We start from the raw sequence: 20598 nt of genomic DNA, 5'->3' as shown, positions 1-20598 counted from the left end.
GATGCAACAAAACATCCAGTCCATGGCCCCGTAGTGTGGAGTGATGGAGCCCTGATGACAGCTCAGTCAGCACAGGGTCAGTTAGCAGCATGAGCATCTGATGGCCTGGGTGGGGGAGGATGAACTTAAGTGCCCGATACCAGCTCACTCATCCTTGTGGGGAGTCTGTTAGACATATAGAAAGGTGTGCACATGCACACACACAGAGACAGAGAGACAAAGAAACAGACACAAACACACACACACACACCCTCCTGCTAAGTAGGCAGCTATAACAAATCAGCAAGCAGCTTATGGGCAGGCCACACTAAGAGGCCAGGAAGCTGATGTGTGCCCTATAACCTGACTCTCACTGCTGGGGGAATGGATAGACCAACAGTGCTCCCGAAGCAGAAAACAGTAGACCACAGAGCGCTTGTATAGCCAAGGGATGACCAGCTCCCACCTCTATGAAATGAGCAGCAAATTCACTGTAGGAAGTAGAAACATTAGACAGGGTCCCTTGGAAATTGAGGGTTGTAACAAAAAAAAATTACCCAACATGCAACAACAAGGTCAGTGACTCAACAGGTAGCATTCCAATGTCAATAGCTCAACAGTGGGTTTTGAATGGCCTGCTTCTGAGCATCTGACTTGGAAAGCTCCTCTTAGTTTTACTTTTTCTGCTATACTAGTGAGCCCTCCCCTTAGACTGTTAAAACTTCAGTTATCCTCTCTTTCATATCTTCCCACTGTTTATTGCACACTGCAATATCTACAGTACTCATTCATCTTCTTTCAAAATCACAAACATCTGAGGCAAGACCACCACTCTGTGGTAGACTACAAACCATTTCTCAGGAATCAGCTTGGGATTACTGCTTCTGTTTTGCTCATGGGGAGAGACTGAGCTTAGAAACATTTTCTAGTCTCCCAAGAGACTACCAATCGCTGGAAAAGCCTGAAAATTGTTTTTTTTTTTAGACAGATTTGGATTAGTGCTACTGTTTTGCTCCTGATGAGGGAAGAAGAACAAGTACACTGATTCCAGATTCTCTTGGATTGGGCAGTATTAACAGGACTTCCCTAACTGGTCTTGTTTTGGATCACTTTGCAGCTGAGCTCTGTTGCACTGTGCTGGTGTATGTGCAATCCAGGCAATATACCAGAAGTAGTCTACCCATACAACAACTGGGAGCAGACTGCTGACCACCAAAGAGCCTGTTGCCTGCTTCTCAAGAACCAGGTTAGGATTAATGCTATTGTGTTGCTTCTGGTGAGAGAAGTAGCAGAGAGACATTTATTCCTAGCCGATTGTAGCTGTGGTGAGACCAGCAGTAATAGTTGCCAGGTAGTAACTAATAGGTGAATCATCCCTATTTACCACTTTTGCAATCCTAATTCTGTTGTTTCATTAAATACTGCTAGATTAGTCACCATCTAACCTAACTTCAGAATATCACCCTAAATAAGCCATCCATAAATCTTTGAGATGTACCACAGCAGTCTCCTCTAACCCTGAGTACTATGACAAGGCCTTGCCCTCAATTCTCTGCCAGTATGGCTCAGCAGTCTGCCCTCACCCTATACCTGGCCAGTCTGATTGCATTATGAGTTCTAAAGAAGTGTAGCAACTGCCTTATGCTTAATTGCTTACTGAGTGTTCACTGCCTCTCCCAGTGGACAGTACAGCCTGGAAGGGATGTAAATATCTAAGAAACATGGAGGCAAACTTCTCACATCAGCCTACTATTGGTAAGCATCATACATTAGTTACAACACACCACTAAGCCTATAACTTATGCTGAGGCTGAAAAGAAATGTTTCCCAAAGACTCCTAGAATACAAAGTAAATGGATCTCAGGCTTCAGTACACATACTAATGTAACTCTATATAGATCATCAGGAAGCAGGCCTGGGCTTGTAAGGCTCAGTAAGTCTGCTGCCACACAAGAAAACATCTTAGCTATGGATGGCTCTATAGTTAGGCTTACAGACTCCACACTCACCAGACTGGACAAGAACAGGGTGACTGTAAGCTGCCTGTATAGTGCCAGGATCCATAATGTCACAAGGGTCCTTAAAAAAGACAAGCAGGGCTATGACCTCTTGGTGGCCAAGAGGAGAGTGAATGACCTGAGGTGCTCAGCTCTCAGGCACATGCAAACAGACATGATGGAACTTTCCTATGAATGTGTTGGTGGCAAGAAAGACGCTGGTTTTAAGTAGTATCTTGCCTTCACCAAGAATGATGCCTAAATAACAAAGACAAGATAATTGGTTTTAATAACTGGCTAAATAGTTGATGCCATTCTAAATGGGTTCCAGAATGAGTCGACCTGGGATGAGATGGTGGCTTACACCTCTCATACCACACTGGCTAAAGCCTTTGCTCCCCCTAAAGTGCATTTTTAGGCAGAGTCTCACTACAGGAAATTTTTCCATAGCAAACAAAAACCCAAATTCAGACAACATCGAGGTGGCACTACTCAATGATACGAGTCTAAACAGAGAGATGCTAGAACTTGAGGCCCTCCTGCAAATCAAATGCATTCATATTTAGTACTCTGTAAAAGGCCAAATCAGCCGAGGCGTTGAGAGAAGTATTTCTTGCATCTGCTTTGTGGTGTGTGTACTATGGATCGGAGATTTTATTAAATTACAGAAGGAAATATACTGGCTTGTTTTCACTTTGTGGTGATCTTACATTCATATGATTAGCTACTTAAATACGGTTTCAATGCAATGACGGCACTTTCTCTGCACCAGAGTTTAGCACCTCTCATGCCTTCAGGACCTTAGGTAACTGCAGGGGAATATCTATATTTGTCATAAACAGTATCACCTCATGTGAAATTACCTATGACCCTAACTTGGAACTCCTGAAAATCCAAATCACTTTTAACAAATCCAGCTATTATTTAATTGCTAGCTATCACCATCAATGTTTACTAAAGATAATGAAAATTACTTTAATATGACTGAAGGGTTAAATATCAAACAAAATTCCTTCTTGTTAGGAAACTTTAACTATCCAAGCATTGACTGGCATATTTACACCTCTTAAAATGGATATGCTCATTGTTTCCTAGACTTTGCTAATACCAATGAACGAGAGCAAACTGCAAAACTACCCACTACAGGCTCTAATATCCTTAACCTAGTCCTTACCAAGCTAGCCTCTGTCTCTATCCCATAATGCATCACCTCATCCCTGGCTGAATATGACCACAAATCAGTTACCATCTTTATCAGGCTTAATAGTACCATCCCACCACCAAATGAAACCATCTTTAGGGGCATTTCCAGAGCAAACCTGCTTCAACTTGTAGAACACCTACACAAAATTCACAACAATCTCCTGCAAATGGACCTGACTGAGGGGGCTACCAAATTCACCTGCAATTTTTATCAACTTTCTCTTTCACTGCAAACATTAGGTCAGTTGTGCTTCATCCTAATCTGAATCCGTAGCTCTCATCTCCCATCTTGCTTTCTATTATTCTGCCTATTTATTTATCAGTCACTGTCTCTAGAGCTTTCATGCAGTGTGACAGGAATCTGATACTTATAAACTGATCATAGTTGTGAAGGTCCCCTTTGTTCTTGTACACTGTTTATCATTCATCCTTTGTTGACCAGGTTAGTCCCACTAGACTAGTGACCTCTTTGCAGGGGAGACCTGAGGTGGTATTTATACTACTGGGAAACATTTGTCCAGGCCATCACAAAAACTTTCCCTACTCATTTCAATAGGTGACACTGGATGTTTTGCACCCACCTCAGCTACTGCTAACTCAAGCAGATGGGACCTGGTTTGGCATCTCATCTGAAGGATGGCACTAGAATGCTTACTTTCCAATCACCTGTGATATGCCTTTGTCTCCATATTGCTATGAGTACCCTTCTGGAATAATTTTTCTCATAACTCACCCAAAATCTTGATCACATCTGCTGTGAATTCATCCGAGCCTGCTGCTTTCCCTAACTTCATTTTTCCTAGTGCAGCTCTTACTTCTTCTAGGGTGGGCTCCTCCTCTTCTCTCATTGTAGGCTGTTGTTTGGGGCAGTCCAGCTTCTGTGGGGTTTTCTTCACTCAGAAGCTGCTGGAAGTGCTCCTTCCATCTGCCTTTGATGCCCTGTGGACTAATGGGCAGGTTGTTGCTGGCATCTCTTATGAATGGCATATGGTAACTATCTTCTTTATCTTTCTATTTTTGCCTTGCAGCCTGATAGAATTTCTGTGTGCCATCTGCTGAGTCACTTTCCAGAAGCTGGTAGAGTGTCTACGATGCCTCGTTCTTTACTGCTGCAAATGTTCTCTTATCCTCTTTGCTAGCCATCCAGTATTACTCCCTAGTCTGGTCCATCTTTTCTATCTTCCACTTCTTCCTGTGTTCCTCTTTCTTTTGATAACTTCCTCTATTTCTGCATTTCACCACCTACTTATCCATCATACCTCTCAATCTCTAAGTGCAGGAAATCTGGACAAAGCCAAAACTATTGGAGGGACAAAGGCACAAAATCAAGGACAATTTTTTAATACTGCTCTTATGACCTTAGAACATTGAAAAAAATAACAGTACTTGTATTAGCATGCATTTTCTGAAGGATATGGTGTCTGAAACCCAAATGTAAGCCATTATTCTGTAACGTCTGTGCCGATGTGAGGTATTGCTAGCTATGCCAAGAGAAGTAGCGCAGTGGATGTGTAACATATGTCAGCATAGCTAGCTGGAGTTTTGTAAAGAATTATATGTCATTTGTATATCAAACTGGTTTGTACAGGTGAAAATGTATTTGTAAAGTTGCTTGTGTTAAAAATGTACGAACAGTGAGTGGGTCCTGCTGGACAGAAAATGAAGTATACCTGAATGTCAGACTGTATGGTAACTATTGAAATTAATACATTGTAACAGACAATACTGGAAGAGAAGAGGTTAATCTCAGTCCAGCTAACTTTGAAACCTAGTAGGCCATACAGATTGCATGTTACAGTTCTGACTGCAGCCAGAGATGAAAGGTCTGTAAAAACAAGGACTAGGAAGCTCTCTGTATTGTTCTTAGCAGTTAACTAATTGCTACCCTGGAAGAGTGGAAGTGTTGAAACGGTTTTATGGCTTCCAGATGCTATAACACATCTTAGCAAAGCTATACCGGTGTGTATGGTAACACATATATGCAAACTTCTGGTTCAGTTTCTAGAAAAGGGGGTAATATGGGAACCAGAAGTCAGACAAGATGTATGTGATGTTATTCTGTAATCCAGCTCATAAATGTTTTAATACTAGATTAGACAGAAGTCTCAGAGCAGTTTGTTTTATTGGAACCTGACATAGGAGGATCAATCACCTACTTCATCTTGCCCTGCTTTACATCAGTCAGAAAATATAGTGAGATTAGTTAAGTACTGTTTTTCTGTATCTGTGTGAATCTATTCATCTGTGTTATTTTAATATTTCCTGTGAATGCAACTCTGGTGTGCACTGTAAATAATTATTTAATATTTTCATGTTCTTTTATTATTTATTATTAAATACATTTAAACTTTTCATTGCGGCTGGTCATTTATAGAATAGTTTAACGTTTATAATACTTATATTTATTTGGTGACACTGTGGCCACTCCTGAAAGTCTTGCTGTTTGGTCAACATTCACATTTGTATTAGTATTACTTTTACTCAGTATAATTGGGAACCCTTGTAAGAGCCTTAGAATAGTTGGCTTTGGAGTGTCTGGTGGCAGCAATTACCTTATAGTCTGGACAGAGAGACATAGCTAGTAAATCTGTGCCAGCCTTTCCCAGGTGTGTGTGTGTGTGTGTGTGTGTGTGTGTGTGTGTGTGTGTGTGTGTGTGTGTGTGTGTGTGTGTGTGTGTGTGTGCGCTACATGGCACAGGGAGACAGAGCACTTGTTTCACAGAGAGAGTGGTGGAGGACTTGGCTTGGATACTTGGCAGAGGACTCAACTCTACAGCTGTGTAAGTGGGGAGTCTTACTGGGGGGCCTGGAGATAGAGATAGCAAGAGAGGGAAACCCAGTCCCCAGACTGTATGTGTTCCCCGTGTGCTCTTAAGGGAAACTGTGTTTCATGCAGAGAGCTGCATCTGGAAATACCATGTATATCTAATTTTGTTCCAAGTGAACTTCCCTCAACAGTGTCAATGGTGAGGATTCAGGCTCCTTGATTACTGGCCCAGAGTAGAGGACGTTACAACTTCAATTTTAATGACTGCCAAAAAATCACAAGTTTTATGAAGGAGATATCAAAAATAAGAGGTGAAAATCTGGACATTCCACAAAAATCTGGATATTTTAGAGGTATGCTATCCATATGTTTACTAAATATTACAAAGCTAGAAGTTCAGCATAGCAGTAGAATAAATTCTGGCATAGTTGTGACGCAGTGGATCCTTTAAATGTTTGCCTCTGAGGGGTAGCTTAAGATAGCTTGGGAGTCCATCTAAATTTTATAATTTATTACTATACTTGCCCTCCCTCAAAGTAATAAAAAGCATTTATGTGAGTAGGCCTTTGGGGAATGATAACTGGGTCTATGTTACATCACTGAATGGAAAAAGCATCAAATGGCATGTTTCATCAAACATGCTGCTCATCGAGCCATTCAAGTAAGATCTAATTAATTTGAATCCAAAAGACAAACTAGGAATACCACCTGCTGCTTGAAACCACTCATATACTGAGTCAAAAACACAAGGTTTAGTGCTTTCATTCCTCTGGTAGGAACTTCATCGAACAATGTTAAAACACAAAACAACCATTTAAATATACTACTACAACCAATGAGAATCAAATTAAAAATCACATGACTGTATAGAATCAAATTAAAAATCACATGACTGTATAAAAAGAGAATCACATGACTGTATAAAAGACTTCCACTAAACAACATAATTCTTAAATTTTAAAACTGGTGCAAGTGAGCACTCATCACTTAAACCGGGTGGAGATATGGCATCCAAATGGATTTGCCACTTTAATTCTTGTTGAGTCAGGTGCTCATCAATGATTTTCCCTTGTGCATCCTTTTTGACCTGTTGAATAACCACAAACCCAAAAGAATGTGTAGGATTAACACTAATGTGTCTGAACAAAGAAGTGGTGGTTCTCTCTTTTCTAATATCCAAATTGTGTTCATAAACACAGTTCCTTAATCCACTAAACAACATAATTCTTAAATTTTAAAACTGGTGCAAGTGAGCACTCATCACTTAAACCGGGTGGAGATATGGCATCCAAATGGATTTGCCACTTTAATTCTTGTTGAGTCAGGTGCTCATCAATGATTTTCCCTTGTGCATCCTTTTTGACCTGTTGAATAACCACAAACCCAAAAGAATGTGTAGGATTAACACTAATGTGTCTGAACAAAGAAGTGGTGGTTCTCTCTTTTCTAATATCCAAATTGTGTTCATAAACACAGTTCCTTAATCTACGGGAGGTTTTGCCTATATAAAATGAAGGGCAGTGTTGACACTGAGCTAAGTAAACCACTTGTGAACTAGTGCAGTAGTAATGTCCAATAGTTTTATAGACTTTACTCCTTATACAAAAAGTGTCAACCTCATTAATGTACCTACACTGAGGAGAATGCCCACATTTAAAAGTACCCCTCCTTTTCAAGCTAATTCCTACTGTTCTATTTTCAAGTAGTTGTTTAAAAGATCTATCTTTTCTGTAGGTAATGGTGGGTCTCGGACCAAATTTTGCTAACACAGAAGAATCAGAAATAAGAACTGGCCAATTTTGAGTTAACACTGTAGCTATTATTGAGCTGTCCAAATTATAAGTAGTAATAAATGAATGTCTCATACTTGGAGTGACACTATTATTAACTTTGGGGAAGGGGCTGGATCCTTGCTCCTCAGTCCTGACCAAAATAGGCCTGTACACTCCCAGATTTATTTTGTCAGAGTTATGAGGGGAGTTATATTTGATGACATTACCAGAGTGAAGGTTGAGGGGGAGACAGGGGTAAAGTTGGAGCTAAATTTATCAGCCAGAAGGTTTGCTACATCTTTTGGCTCAGTATGGGTGGCTCCATTTACAATAAACTCTGCACACAATTGTGTATTGCCTTTGAGGTTGTGGACATAGCTAAAGAATGCTTTGTGGTTGCCCTTGGCCTGAGAGGCCAAACTTACCTCAAATTTGGCTTTGGTAGACTTTATTTGTCATCTCAGTTGTTTAGTTTGATGGGAGTGTTTTTATCCTGCTGGGTGCTGCACCTCCTAATTTTTACCATGATTTTCTTCCTCCTGTTATGCAGCCTACTGATTTTGTGATTCCACAAGGGTGGCTTGCTTTATGAGTTAGTTCTGTATTTCTTCCTGGTGGGTACAGCTGCCTCTATGCAGCTATTAACATGCTTGTACAGGGTTTCTGTGAAAAGTTCTGCATAGGCAGCAGTGTTCTCAGGGATTATGGGTGCTTGAAATTTTGTGAGGATCTCACTTAATAGCAGGAGGTTAGCCTTAGAATAGTTCCTGAATATTCCAAGTTTAGCTGGGGGTCCAGATTTTATTTTTACTTCAAAGGAGACCATTTTGTGGTCTGACCATACTAAGGGAAGGCATTACAGTAGGAAGTGTGCAGCAGTCTCCCATATTAATGAGGACCAAATCCAGTATGGTTGCACCCCTGACTGGTGTATTGCCTATGGGGTCCAGGGAGTTTGTGTTTACAAAATCCAGGAATCTCTGTGCATGCATGTTTGGTGTCATACATGATTCCCAGTTTATAGTAGGGTAATTAAAGTCACCCATGAATATGGTATTGGGGTTGGATGGTTAGTGTTTCTAATAAGTATAAATACATGGTATGGGTTTCCTGGGACATAGAGGGGGACCTAGAGCTTGCAAGGAAGTGGCATTGGATTTCTCCTATAGTGATTTGAACATGGAGCAGTTCAAGTGCATTGTCCTGTTTGACCAGCCTTGAAGTATATTTACCTTTGATGTAAATACAAACACCTCCACCTTTAGTCCCCTGCCTTTGAAGTAGCAGGCCTAAATGTGTGGAAGGTATTATAATCCTAGCACTGTTGGTGAACTCTCCGTGGCTTTAAACCATGACTGCACAGATGTCAGCATTCTCTAGGGTAAAGATGGCTTCTAGGGAGTGGAGTTTTTTCGTTTAGACTCCTAGTATTGAGCAGTAATACCTTTAGATTTTCTTGGTTTTGATTTGCTATCTCGGAAGTACTTTCAGTTTGGCATTGCCTAAAAAGGCACTATGGAGGAAGACATGTTTTAGCTAATATTCTAAAGCCTAGAGGGGAGAGGTACAGACCTTCCCTGGCAAAGCAGCATGGTCTTTTGACCACCTCCTTCTACACTGAGAAATATTGCACCTCCTTAGAATGACACCAGAAACTAAGCCAATTATTAAAGTCAATTGTCTTTTGTTCATATTGTAGCATCATCCTTGGAGAAGGTAAAATGCTGCTCGATGCTAGGCTCATACCAGCCTGAGACATATATTCCAAGAGCTCCATGATGTCTCTCTTCATACAGTCTAGGGAGGTACACCTCAGGTCATTTACTTCCACATGGACTATGACTGAGTCATATTGGTAATCGTGGGCCAATGACCTGAGTGTCTGTGTAATGTGGCTGATCCTAACCCCTGATAAGCAACTGACTGACTTTCTCCTTACTCAGACTGGTGAGAGGGACATTAGTGTGCCTCATGATGGGACTCTCCAATGACTAGAATGTTGTATTGTGTGGTGGCTTGCCTTATGGGCTTACAGGTAGAAGCTCCATGAGATGTAGCTCTATGTGTTGATGTGGGTGTTGTTTTGAAACTGCACTTCGGGCTGCTGAGTGTATATGGTATGTGTACTTTGTCTAGGAGGTCTATGTGGTTTAGGAAGGTTACAATTAAGTGCCTCAGCATATGTGGGTCGATACGTCTCCTTTGAATTGTGCGTGATGGGTGCAGCGTGTGTACTACTGAGAACCTTACTGACATTAGAAGTACTTTAATGTGAGAGCTTTGCCTCCAGTAACAGTGTGTAAATACATCTCTCACATACCACATCAGTTTGTTTGAGAATTAACTGGTTATCAGTAAACATGAGGCAATTTCAACATTGCCTCAGGATCCCCATATCCACCAAGCCAGTAACAGAGACTGTAGGGAAGTTCATATCCATGGCAACAGAACCTTTATTACTGATTAGACAGCTGGAGTGAGAATATCAGTCACTGTCAGGAGTATCCAGTTTGCAACTATGGGGACAGTGCTTGTCATTGCAAACTATCAAATGCCTTGAAAAGGTCAAGGCAATCATGTGGACAGCTTGCCCACAGTCTACAGGCTGTGTAACCCTCTCAAAGAAGTTCACTACAGTCATCAGACAAGATCGACCCTCGACAAAGCCAAACTGCCAGGAGTAGAGTCTGGCAAGATTTTTGATATCACAGTTAATTAGATCAATTATGATACAGTCCATGTCTTTGCATATAAGACTTGTTAGACTGGCAGGTATGTAATTCCTGAGGTCAATGGTAGGGCCAACCCTTATGGAGAGCCATCCTAACAGCTGTGCACAACACTTGTGGGAAAGAACCCATTGCTAAGCTAAAGCTAACAAGCACTGTCTTTTGAGATGTTCAGTGGCTTGATTCCATCCGAGATAAGGTAGACTTAGAATAGCAAAGTTGTCTCTATGATAAAGCTGATACTAAATTTATTCACCAATATCTTGATAATATGATCAGGGTAGGTAGCAGCATTATAAATAAGCTCTCAGCAATGTCAAGCCTATTAGGACATAAGTTATTGTGTTTGAAGAATAGGATTAACAAGTAAGAAATAAATCAGACTGCGTTAAGTTTACAAATATTATCCTTTTGATGTCCAGTGTATTATCCAGGAATCATGTTTATACCTCATGTAATAGATCTAATTTCTCCAGTTCCCACTGATGTTCCACAATGAGACTGTCACCACGGGGTCGCCATCCTGCTAAGTTCTCCTCTCCCCGCACATATGCTACTGAAGTATCTAGAACTTTTCTTCGTCTCCTTTGCATTCCTGTAAGAAAAAAAAAGAACAAAAAATTAGCAAACTATATAACTATGGAAGAAAAAGGGTGATTTTTATTTAAACAAAAACAATGCTCTTCTTTTTCTATAAAGTAACTGTAACAATACAGTAAAAGAAATACCACAAGCTTACCACAAATGCTCAGGAGCATCTGCATACATTCTGTCAACATTAAAACTAATAAAAGGAAAGAAAAGAAAAGAGAAACCATGTGCACTTTGGAGCATTAGTTCTGGATAGAAAAATCAGGATAAAGGAAACTGTTTTTCTCCAAGCTGCCTGTACATGTCTGCATAGTGAGTGAAAGTATGCATTCTGGGACAGATCATCACCCTGTCCAGAATAGGTTTCAAAATCTTTCACCCTCTAGCTGCTGGGATAGGCTTTGGAATCACCGTGAACCTTTAAAAGATAAAACGGGTTATTAGAAAATGAATACATGGATGAATATAACAATCTGCCTTTGTACTACATAGACTGAAGTGTGCAGCGGTTAAGGGGATGATTCACAAAATAACTGAAGTAGTTACAACCAGAATGTGATATGGCATAATTTAAGCTACTTACTTTTGTGGATCTGGCACTATTGGGTGGCCTGCTGTACAAAAATTAACTGCAGGCTCATATTCAGAAATAGCAGAACAGTGCCTTTTCTGATCAGTAACGTGCATCCAATACCAGTGGTTGTTCTACTTCACTCAAGGAAATCTAAAAAGAAATTATGTTCTCACCATAACTTTCCATCTGTGTTGTCGATCTTCATTCATTCATGAAAGTCGGGTTTCGGTTCTGTCTTTGGAACTGACTCGGCTGTTGTAACAAGCTCATGCCAACCAGAAACCCTCGAGCTAGGGTTACCCATAGTGCATCTCTTCCCTTCCCTTCAGATTGAGTTTGCCCGTAGAAAACAAAAAGTGGAATCTTTGTCTAAGCAACTGGCTTACTAGTGAACCAGGACTAGTTCCGGACCACATGAGCCTTTGGAGGGGGTAGGAGGGTGGGATGTCAAGAATGAATGAAGATCGACAACACAGATGGAATGTTATGGTAAAAACATAACTTCTTTATCTGATGTTGTCAATCTTCATTCATTCATGACAGTTGGGACGGAGTACCTAGCTACTTTATGTTCCAGGAGGCCCTATGGAAGGATATTCCTGAGCACCATAGAGCCAAAGGATGCTCTTCCTCTGGCGACAATATCCATTTTGTAATAAGTGATAAAGGTATAAGGGGTAGCCCATGTAGCCGTTTCGCAAACGTCATCCATGGAGGCTCTAGAATGAAAGGCCACTGAAGTGGAAACTGACCTGGTAGAGTGAGCCTTAACTTTAGCTGATAAGACTCATTTTATTTTGATGATAAACAAAGGTGATACAATCTTGCAACCATTTCAACAAGGTGACTTTGGAAACTGGCCTGCCTAGTCGAGGAACTGAAAAGGACAGGAACAGTTGGTCCAATTTTCTAAAGGATTTCGTTCTGTCCAAGTAAAAACGTAATTGTCTGTGTACATCCAACAAATGCAAACAATATTCTCTTTTGTTTGAAAAAGTTGGGAAGAAAACTGGCAGGTCAATGGATTGGTTAACATTTGAGTCCGAGACAACTTTGGGTAGAAAGGAGGGGTTAGTCCCAAGTGATACTCTCTCTTTATGAAAAATGATGTATGGGCACCTTACACACAAGGCCTGCAATTCTGATATTCTCCTGGCTGAAGTGATGGCTACCAGGAATAAAGTCTTCCAAGATAAAAATTTTATGTCACAGGTGGCTACTGGCTCGAGGGCTGATGAGTCAAAGTTTGTAAGACTAGCATCAAATTCCAAGGTTCAATGCGCTCTTTAAAAGGTGACTTTAAATGCATAACTCCCTTTAGGAAGGTTTTGTAGAGGTAGCGAGATATCAGGGAAAAATTATCAAAGCCTTTATGGAAATTCGAAATAGCCACCAAATTAACTCTAATAGTAGAAGCTGAAGCTCCTGTTTGGAATAAAGTTGACAAATATTCCAACACCTTATTAATTGAGGCTGAAAAGGGGTCTAGGCCTTCACCTTGACACCAGATAACAAATCTGTTCCATTTACTAAGATAAAGTTTCCTGATGGATGGTTTATGGGAAGCCAGATGTATCTTTTGTACTGGGGAAGATATATTATTCTGCCTGGCAATTACCAGAAGTGGAGGTACCAAGCGGTCAGCTTGAGAATTGATAGGTTGGGATGGACCAGCCCCTGCAGATATGACAGGAGCCAAGGAGTTGGGTCCAGCATCTTCAGATGGTGAACTATGTGAGGCCAAAGAAAGGGGAACCAGACTTGACGGGTGCCAATACGGTGCAATGAGGATCAATTCACTTCTCAGCTTTTGCTCTTTCTTCAAGAACCGGGATATTAAGGAAATGTGAGGAAAGGCATAAAGCAGTCCCAGGGGCCAATCATGGTGGTCAGCATCTCTCGGGGACTCCCTCTGAAGGAGGATTAGGGCAAAGTAGCTGCATTTGTGGTTCGTGGGAGATGCAAACAGACTGCAGCAAGGCTGACCCTGACGACGAAAGATCTCTGCCGCTACTATTGGATCGAGAGACCATTCATGAGGCAGAAGAATGCAACTGCTCAGTTTGTCTACAATCACACTGGAACTTCAGAAAGCAGTTGGAGGCGATTGCCTATTGCCATACTCTCATGGCTTCCAGATATAATGGTTAGGATCTGTTTTTTCCCTGTTTGTTGATATACCCGATGATGGACATGTTTGTACAGCAATTATCCCCGATGGAAGGGCAGACTGGAATGCTTGTAATCCTAAAAGCACCACCCTCAGTTCTAGGATGTTGATATGCAAATTGGCCTCTAATGGGGAACAAGTGCCTTGGACTGTCTTTCCTTGAAAATGCCCCACCCCACCCCATCAGGGATGCATCCATGGTCACTATGCCCTTGGGGTGAGGGAGTGAAAAGGGGCAACTCCAAAACTCCTCTTCTGGCTTCATCCACCAAGTCAGATCCTTCTTGCACTGATTTGTTATGCGGACTGCATAAGACATGGGGTGACTTAACAGAGACCACTGTGATGCTAGGAGCCATTGAAGCAACCATGTCTGACCCAGCCCTCTTAGAAATGTTACACCTAAATAACTCCCAATCCCTCCGCACCACACGCTCCAAGGACCTCAACCTCATTACTACAATCAACAGAACATGCTGTAGGGACAGGTTCATAACCCAGAGACTGCCCATGCTCTGGAATAGACTTCCCATACATGTCGAGCAGAGCACCTCACTGGCCCTTTTCAAGAGAAGTCTTGATGAGTGGATGGGAAATAGAAAGTTGACCCCAGGGATCACTCCAGTGGCTCTACTTGATAGAGGCATTGGAAACTAATGGCAGCATGATGCCAGGGCACTTCTATGGGCTAGGCTTGTAAAGGCTCCAGGGTAGTAGGCCTAGTACACACCTATGAACCTATGTGGAATCTTGCCAGGGGAACTAGGGTGACTGCAGCTGTCATTAACCTTAGTAATTGTCATTAACCTTAGTAATTGTAAGACTAAGTGAGCTGGGACTATGTCGTGACAGAGTATCACTTGGAGGTGTTAACTTAACCTTTCTAATATGTGAAGAGGTAGAGCAACCAGACAGGACCTCGTGCTGAATGTTGCTCTGAAGATTTCTAAGTTTTGAGTGGGTTCCAGATTTGACTTTTCTTTGTTTATTAAAATGCCTAAGAGCTCTGCCAGTTCCAAAGTGTAGTATAAGGCATGAAGCAGTAGATGCCTGGTGGGGGCGGTAAGGAGCCAATCATCTAAATATGGAAACATCCAGAATACTTGCAGTCTCAGATGAGCTGCTACCACTGCCATGCATTTGGTGAACACTCTGGGGGCTGTGGTGAGAACAAAGGGCAGTGCATGAAACTGGTAATGACTGGCTCAGAGCCTGAAGTGGAAACATTTTCTGGAGCTCTTGTCCATTTTTATGTGGTAATATGCATCCTGAAGATCTACAGAGCACATCCAATCATCTTTCTCCAGAAAAGGAAGGATAGACTGAACTGTGACCATTTGGAATTTTGTCTGATTGACAAACTTGTTCAAGATACTGAGGTCTAGAATCGGCCTCCGGTCCCCTGTCTTTTTTGGCACCAAAAAGAATCTCGAGTAAAATCCGGATCCTACTTGGTCTGCTGGGACTGTTATGGATGACTCCTTTTCTGAGCAGCTTTTGAATTTTTTGAGCTACTTTATCCCTCTGACTGAGTGGAACAACAGGAATTTGACTTTGCGGCCTTGGATAAAGATCGAAGGGGATATGGTAACCACTGGTAATTATTGTCTGCACCCAAGAATCTGATGTTACTGAATGCCAGGCCAAGTGGTGCAGAAAGAACCTTCCCCCGACTGCCTCCAGAGGTAAGCAATCGGGTCACTCCTCAGGAGCGATGCTATGGTTGCCTAGAGAAAGAATCTCTGGAAGGTACAGTTGTGTACACTTACCATAAATGTAGATGTTCGAGTGTATCCACTGTTGCAGTCATTACATTTGGGTAATCTGCTGGCAAGTTGCCCTCAGTCGGCCTGAATAACAAAGTCTTGGGTCCTGCATCGGTTGCTGTCTCCTCTTCCATGACGTCAGGTCGTCAGGGGTATAAAACATGCAGCCGACGCCATTTTATTCAGTTTTTCTTGCCCCAGATGTCAGGTGCCCCCCCCCCCAAATGGGGAGCCAAAAAAATATATATATATATAAATAAACAGAAATATATGTAAATACACTTTTAGCAACATAAACTTCACCTTCATCTAAAAGCAAATATACCACAAAGGCTTTAGAATATAGTGAAGGAAAGAGAAGTTATAGAAAAGGGGGATGGCGGGTGGGTAACCCGGACTGCAACAGTGAATACACTCGAATATCTACATTTATGGTAAGTGTACACAACTGTACTATGTTCTGCCTGTTTCACTGTTGCAGTTATTACATTTGGGTAGAATCCCAAAGCTATGGATGGGAGGATGGAACTAAATAGCATTAGGAGCGGCTATAAGGCCCTGCAGAACTGCAGTGGCAAGGCCTGCCCTGGATTTGGAGAAGAGAGGCAAATGATAATGCTTTGTGAAGGTATGAACAGAGCTCCAAGTAGCAGCTTCTAGAATGTCTTGAGTTGGAACTCCTCTGAGAAAAGCTGCTGAGGCAGAGGCAGCCCTGGTGGAATGTGACCTGATCCCCTTGGGCACAGGTTTACCATGGTGCAAGTAGCAGAAACGAATGCAGTGGCTTTATCCACTTAGAAATAGTCTGCTTTGATATAGCCTTCCCCTCTGATCCTGCAGCAAATACCACCAGTAGTTGCTCAGACTTTCTTAGAGATTTGGTCCTGTTTAAGTAGAATCTTAGTTGTCTGTGTACGTCCAATGAATGCAGAATCCGCTCCCCCTTGTTCTGCGGATTTGGGTAAAATGTTGGCAGGTGAATTGTTTGGTTAAGAGCCACACTGGATACCACCTTAGGCGTAAAAGAAGGATTGGTCCTGAGGGACACCCTGTCCGGGTAAAATGTAATAAAAGCCTCCACAGCCATGAGAGCCTGTAGTTCTGAAACCCTTCTTGCTGAAGTGATTGCCAAGAGGAAAGCTGTTTTCCACGATAAAAATTTTATATCCGCAGTAGCTGCTGGTTCAAAAGGAGGCAGGGTGAGTTGTTCCAGCACAAAATTGAGGTCCTATGCAGGAGTTGGTGATCTTCTGGGAGGTCTTAAATTTTTTGCCCCTCTAAGATACTGTTTAAGCAGAGGATGAGAAAAGAGGGGAGGCTCATGTTGTAATGAGCCGAGATGGCAGAGGCATGGATTTTTATTGAAGAAAAAGATAGGCCCTTGTCAAGCATCTCAGTCAAATATTGTAAAATCTGAAGAATATTGGGCTTTGCTGTGTCCATTCCTTGTGCTTGGTTCCAAGCACAGAATCTCTTCCATTTATCAGCATAAGATTTTCTAGTACTAGGGCTTCTGGCTTCCAAAATGACATCCATCACAGATTTACTGAGAGGTGTTGTTTGAATAATTAAATGATCAGCCATGCTGCAAGGTTCAGAGTTTGGAGCTGATTGTGCAGAATTTGATTGTTCTGCTGAGACAGTAGATGAGGTATTTGAGGCAAGTACCAAGGAGGGAGTTGAGACATATTCCTTAGAACTGGGTACCAGTGCTGGCGAGGCCAATCCGGAGCAATTAGGATAATTTTTGTTTTTTCCTGTCTGACCTTTAGTAAGACCTTGGAGAGAAGAGGCAGAGGGGGAAAGGCATAGACCGATAGGTTTTTCCAACTGAAGGATAGGGCATCCACTTTCCATGCTTGTCTGTGATAAGTCCTTGTGCAGAATTTGTCCAGTTGATAATTTTGGGGAGAGGCAAATAGATCTATGTCTGGGCTCCCCCATTTCTGTGTTAACATGCTGAAGATTTGTGGATCCAGTTTCCACTCGTGCGGGTCCATAAGATTTCTGCTTAGGTCGTCTGCCAGAGTACTTTGTTTTCCTGGCAGGAATTGAGCTTGAAGATGTATTTGGTAAGTCAAAGCTGTGTTCCACAATGCCATGGCTAGTCTGCAAAGGGAGTAGGAATGTGTACCCCCCTGCTTGTTTACGTACCACATAACCGTGGTGTTGTCCGTCTGGATCAGTAGTTGTCCTGGATGAAGTAAGTCCTTGAAGGCTGCCGGAGAATTCTGAACAGCTAGCATCTCTTTCTGGTTGATATGCAGATGCATTTGTTTTGGGCTCTATTTGCCCTGAATGCATCTCCCCGCCAGGTGGGGTCCCCATGCATAGACCCATGCATCTGTAATTAGGGTTTGGGTGGCAGGGAGAACAGTGAATGACAGTCCCTTGTTTTGTTGACATGTCTCTGCCCACCAAAGAAACTCCTGTTGTAGGCAGGGAATGACAGGAATTATTGTTTCCAGACTGTGACAATGTTGGCTCCATGAACTTTTTAGGTACCACTGAAGTTTCCTCATATGCAGTCTCGCATATGGAATTAGTAGAATGCAGGATGCCATGAACCCCAAAAGCCTACAGAATTTGTCTTGCAGATAACTGGGTTTTTGTTGCCATTTGTTTGAAATATGTTGTCAGTTGCCTTTGTCTGGCGTAAGGTAAGCCATCTGGGCAGTTGTATTGAGGCTTGCACCCAAGAATGTAATTATTTGAGAGGGTACCAGTTGAGATTTCTTTTCATTTATTGTGTACACTAGGGCATGTTAGACGCCTTTTTACAAATGCCAGATGTTGAAGAAGAGTGTCCTTGTCCTCTGCTTGAATGAGACAGTCATCCAGGTAAGGATAAATTTGTATGCTTCTTTGTCTGCAGAATGCAATTACTGGTGCCAGGCACTTTGTAAAGACCCTGGGCACAGTAGATAAGCCAAAGGGCAGTGCAGAGAATTGGTAATGCAAAAAACCTGCCCTGAAGCGGAGGTATCTTCTGCACGATTCCCTTATTGGGATATGCAGGTATGCCTCTTTTAAGTCTAGAGTCACTAACCAAGCGTTCCTGCCCAGCATAGGCAGTAGCTGTTGTAAAGTCAGCATTTTGAATTTTGGAATGTCCAGGAATGTGTTCAAAATTGATAAATCCAGTATTGGACGCCAGGCATTGTCTTTTCTGGGTACCAAGAAAAGTCTTGAATAAAAATCTTGGCATTTTTCCTTTTCTGGTACTGGTTGAATAGCCCCCATATCCATGAGGGGCATAACTTGTTTCTGAGCCTCTGCCCATTGATTTTGTGGCAGATCTGGCCAACCATTTGGAATTGGCAAAGTATGAAAATGAAATCTGTACCCCTGGGATACTATGTTTAATACCCACTTGTCCTGGATAATTAACTGCCAATTTTGAGCATGAAGTGCTAATTTTCCTCCCAAGGGGGCTGCCAAAAGATAAGTGCTTGGTGATGGTAGAGGGAAGTCATTGAGACTGCTTACTGTAGGGTTGTGCTTTGTTTCCTCCAGATTTGGAGGTGGAGGCACCCCACTGCTTTGACCTGTAAGAACCCTGTGATTGGTATATAGACCCTTTTGAGCACCTGGATTTGCCTTGAGAGGCTCTGTTGGACACAGGAAAGGACCAATTTTTAGTAGGCCAGTGCCTACTGAACCTGGGTGGCTGCACTTGTAAGAAATCTTTTACAGTTTGCATAGATTTAGCTTTGTCTTCCATTTTCTTTAAAACCTCTTCTACCTTATTACCAGAGTATCATGCTGCAAGGGGGCATCCAACAATTTAGCTTTAACATGATCAGGCAGATTTTGCTCCTTGAGCCAGGCATGCCTTCTAATCACAGATCCAGTTACTGCGGCCCTGCAAGAGGCCTCCAAGGAATCAAAACCACATTGCAAAGTATGCTGAATGCAATAATTCCTGTAATTCTTTATTTTCCACACAATCGGAAATCAACATAATTTTCTGTTTCAATAAGCCCATAACATGCTGTTGATATTTAAGCATATGAAACTGGCAGTTTAAGGCCCTAAGTGCCAAGGTTTCAGACATATAAACCTTCTTTCCCCATCTATCCAGCGCCCTGGAATCTCTATCAGAGGGGGTAGGATTTTTGGCTGTAGAGGCCTTTACACCTTTGGGACCCTGTGAGATAGTCTCAGGATCAGCAGCAGGATTTTTGAATAGAAATTTGTGGGAGTCAGGAACCTGAGGTAGGGCATCAGGAGCCATGCTTGATTCCGAAAACACATCATCAACAATGTCTAATACAGGAGGTATTGCCAAAGGCCTATGCTGAGGAAGAAGAAGGAAATCCCTAAGCCTCTTTTTTGATTCAGAGAAATCCTGACTCTCCCAGTGAAAATGTTCCCTTAAAATATGCAAAGTTTCCCCGAAAGAGTAATCCTCAGGAAGAGATGCAGATGGGATGGATTCTTCTGCATCAGAATCCTCATAGGGTGGAATAGAAAATTCCTGATCAGAAGAAATGGAAACCTGATCTGAAGATTCATAATCAGTGCCTTGCCTAGGCCTCTTAGCGGGGGGGCTGGGAACCCCTGATCAAGGTAATTAAGTCCTCAGCCATTTTGACCATCTGTTTTTTAGGCATAGGACCCTGAGCACGTGGCTCATGCATCGGTTTTTTAGACACAGAAGATGTTTTTGATCTTGTATTTGAGGTTGGCGTCAGTTTTATATAAAAATGTTGAGCCTGAAAACACCCTCAGAAGCCGGTGCCTGCTCAGCGGCTCCGGACCCATCCAAGGGAGAGACATCCTCGGGTTCAATTCTCTGAGAATCCCGCAGCATACCGGACTCCGCATGGGACTCGGTAGAGGCCTGCGACTCAAAAGTAGCGGGTATCAGGGGCTGCGAAAGCACCTCACTGAATACCGGCAACTGGCTTAGGAGAAGTTTCGTCATCGGTTTTTGACCTCGATGGTCTGTCTCTTTTTCTTCGTGTTTTTTGTGAACTCTGGTAGTCGGATTGCTAACCGACGACATTTCAGGGTAATTAAATCTTGATTCAAAATATTTAGAAGC

At 42.2% G+C, this 20598-nt stretch overlaps 1 protein-coding gene across 1 annotated transcript in view; it reads right to left on the bottom strand.

The window, feature by feature from the left end:
* The window catches only part of KIF1B (kinesin family member 1B), a gene marked incomplete in the record, with an annotated part of 2363676 nt that overhangs the window by 261763 nt on the left and 2081315 nt on the right, over nt 1-20598 (bottom strand). Inside the window, 1 exon segment of the mRNA XM_044063146.1 lies at nt 10897-11042. Within this exon segment, the coding sequence (XP_043919081.1) occupies nt 10897-11042 (146 nt within the window).

The sequence above is a fragment of the Protopterus annectens genome, chromosome 2.part1 (assembly GCF_019279795.1).
Source record: "Protopterus annectens isolate FY-2018-M chromosome 2.part1, PAN1.0, whole genome shotgun sequence".
Lineage (NCBI taxonomy): Eukaryota > Metazoa > Chordata > Ceratodontiformes > Protopteridae > Protopterus > Protopterus annectens.
Note: the sequence above shows the minus strand (reverse complement) of the source record. Positions and strands in the feature narration are given on the sequence as shown.